Source organism: Sinocyclocheilus grahami, unplaced genomic scaffold (genome assembly GCF_001515645.1).
Source record: "Sinocyclocheilus grahami isolate Dianchi unplaced genomic scaffold, SAMN03320097.WGS_v1.1 scaffold423.1, whole genome shotgun sequence".
Taxonomy (NCBI): domain Eukaryota; kingdom Metazoa; phylum Chordata; class Actinopteri; order Cypriniformes; family Cyprinidae; genus Sinocyclocheilus; species Sinocyclocheilus grahami.
In genome coordinates this window covers 1,109,025-1,112,169 of record NW_015505602.1, presented here as the reverse complement: position 1 = coordinate 1,112,169, position 3,145 = coordinate 1,109,025, and the positions used below count along the sequence as shown (strand labels likewise).

General features: G+C 37.5%; 1 protein-coding gene across 2 annotated transcripts in view; it reads left to right on the top strand.

The window, feature by feature from the left end:
- Positions 1-2,406: 2,406 nt before the first annotated feature.
- LOC107551440 (solute carrier family 12 member 2-like) overlaps positions 2,407-3,145 on the top strand; it is a 15,322-nt gene continuing 14,583 nt past the window's right edge. For both annotated transcript variants that reach the window (XM_016233043.1, XM_016233042.1), the window contains exon 1: positions 2,407-2,908. In XM_016233043.1, the coding sequence (XP_016088529.1) occupies positions 2,813-2,908 (96 nt within the window). In that variant the 5' untranslated portion in view covers positions 2,407-2,812. The remainder of the gene's footprint in view (positions 2,909-3,145) is intronic.

Genomic DNA, 3,145 nt, shown 5'->3' with positions numbered 1-3,145 from the left:
GTGTTAGTTAGAGTGTGTGAGTGAAGTGTGTGTGTGTTAGTTAGAGTGTGTGAGTGAAGTGTGTGTGTTAGTGTGTGTGTGTGTGTTAGTTAGTGTGTTAATAGATTATCCAAGTGTAGATCAGTTATTTTATCTAGTAAAAAAAGCATTTCATCCCCCTTCAAAAAAAAAAATACTAATCAGGACTCACTACACAGGACTATGGTGAGCCTACAGGTGTGTAGAGAGCTTTGCTACATTCGTAAGTTAGCTAGAAGGATAAAGCCAAATCTTTTTCATTATATAGTCATTTTATTTCACAACAACATAACATGTATATCATGATATAGTTATTTTTGTTATTTTATCTTTGTTATTAATAAAAAAGAACAGATGCAAGTAACAAACTAAAGGACACTACAATAAAACAGACACAAATGAAATAAACAGGGCCCTATGAAATCATTTCATTTCTTGAATTTTTCTAGATTCTATTTTAATGGTTACATTAAAAATATTAATCAAAAAGCATGTCTAATTAATTGCACAATTTAACAGCAATTTATTAAAAGTTTAACAAAAAATAAATTTTTACGGCCCTATGAAATACATTTTATTATTTTTCTCAAATTCAGTTTTATTTTTCTGTGAATCTGTGTTTCCATTAATTTTCTGGATTCCATTTGAGTAGTTTAATAATTACATTTTAATAATCAAAAGCATATATAATTAATTTATAAAGGATAATTCGATTTTATAAAGAATTTATTATGGTCTATTTCTTTTTTTCAGAAATACTGTGTATTTACAATTTTCTGGTAAATAATTTTTCTGGTAAATATTCCTTAAATATTGTTTTAATAATATTGTTATTAGTAGTAGTAGTACTATCATTACATTAAGTAATATTTCTGTCAAGTTCAACTTCTTTTGATAGGTTGCTGCGAAGAGCTTCTAGTTTTTGTATTTGATGAAAAGAAACGGTAGAAATGCTCATGAAGTGACTCTCAGAGCAGTTCTAGAGGTCATGTTCTTGTATTGCGGCGGCAGAGACTGAAAACACCGGGAGCGTCATGCGTGCTTCATGTGTAGTAAATGAATCCGCGCGTCTGTGTCAGTATTTTACAGCTTAATGTTCGCAGACACTAGTCCATCGCGCTTTGATTTAAGTGTACTGACCTAGGCTACTTTTAAAAAATTCGGATGTTTATCTGAATATGTAAGAATGCAAACATGTTTTCTGTAAGGGGTAGGGTTAGGGGATAGAAAACATGGTTTGGTCAGTATAAAAACAATAGAAGTCTATGGAAAGTCCCCACAATTCACAGAAACAAACGTGCGTATGAGTGTGTGAAGGGCATCCTAGGTGTAGATGACTTTCTTTCAGACGAATCCAGTGGGAGTTATATGAAAAATGGTGCTGGCTCTTCCAAGCGTTAGAATGAGAGTAGGAGGGTGTTTTTGTTCAACAGTCCAAAAGAAGTCAAATAAAGTGCGTGCATCCATAATAAACCATGCCTCACACGGCTCCGGGGGGTGAATAAAGGCCTCCTGTAGCGAATCCATGCGTTTTCATTAGACAAATATCCATATTTAAAATGTTATAAATACTTTTCTCTCACTTCTGCTAACTGTCGTATGTGCAAGTTGTTCCGGCGAATTAGAAATCAAACCAAGGATTTGTAAAGAAGATTGTCGGAGGAGTTGGATACAAGCCAAGAGGAGACTGGTTTTCCTGCTAAAGTAAGGAAACTTCCTGTAAACAAACTCACGAGACTAGCATATCTCAGAGGCGCGCACTGAGCATACGTCCTCCGTCATCCACCGGAACGCCTTCCGCTTATGACAGATACCAGAAGTGAGAAAAAAGCGTTTATAATGTTTGAAATATGGATATTTTTCTTACACAAGTGCATGGATTCGCTACAGGAGGCCTTTATTCACCCCCCAGAACCTTGTGAGGCACGTTTTATTACGAATGCGCATGCTTTATTTGACGTCTTTTGGAACTCTTGGACTCATTCTAACGCTTGGAAGAGCCAGGACCATTTTTAATATAACTCTAACTGGATTCGTCTGAAAGAATAAAGTCATTTACACCTAGAATGCTTCGAGGGTGAGTAAAACACAGGCTAATTTGCATTTTTGGGTGAACTAACACTTTAAAAGAACTGATATTTAACACTGTAAAATATCAGTTGTGCTGATTGTTTTTTTTTGCATGTTTGTGTGCGATACATTTTATTTTTCAGGATTCACAGATGAATAGGAAGTTCAAAAGAACAGCATTTATTTGAAATAGAAATCTTTTTAAACCGTATAAATGTCTTTGCCATCACTTTTGATCAGTTTAATGCATGCTTGATGAATAAAAGTATTAGTTTTTCTCCAAACCTTTGAATGGTCATCTTGAAAATCTTTGCCATTGATTGTAATACAAGAAGTGTTTTTGTCAGGGTTTTGTATGTAGTCAAAATTTGCAAAATGAAGACAATGCATAAATCATCGGAATGGCATTGAATGAGGGTAAAGAGAACAGCTTGATTATTAGCGCTGTGGATTTACTGTGAGGACTTTGATCTTCAGTGTGAGGTCTTCTGTCGTGACACTGATGAATCTCATGTTGAGAGCAGAGCAAGCGCTGATTTCTGCGTTTCTGACCGCACGCTTTGCCTTCTGCATAATCCGCTTTTATTCTTAACGTTTTTGCTTTGAAGCTGTCTAATCTGAGCTGGAGCAGTGCTCTGGACTGGACCGCTGACCCTGGAGGTCATGAGAATGTGGTGTGGGATGCTCTGACGGTGTCGTCTCCTCTAGGCCACAGTGTCTGGTGATGACCGGAGCTCCAAACTCTCGTCCAGCTCTTCTTCATCTGGTGCACGCCTTCACCAAGAACGTGGGTCTGATGCTGTGTGGTCACGTGCGCGCCGTGAGTACCTGAGAGTGTGTGTGTGTGTGTGTGTGTGTGTGTGTGTGTGTGTGTGTGAGAGAGAGTGCGAATGAGTGTGTGTGTGTGTGAGAGAGTGTGTGTATGTGAGTGTCTGTGTGTGTGTGTGTCTCTCTGTGTGAGAGTGAGTGAGTGTGTGTGAGAGAGTGTGTAAGTGTGTGTGAAAGTGAGAGTGTGTGTGTGAGAGAGAGAGAAAGTGTGTGTGTGTGTGTGTGTGTG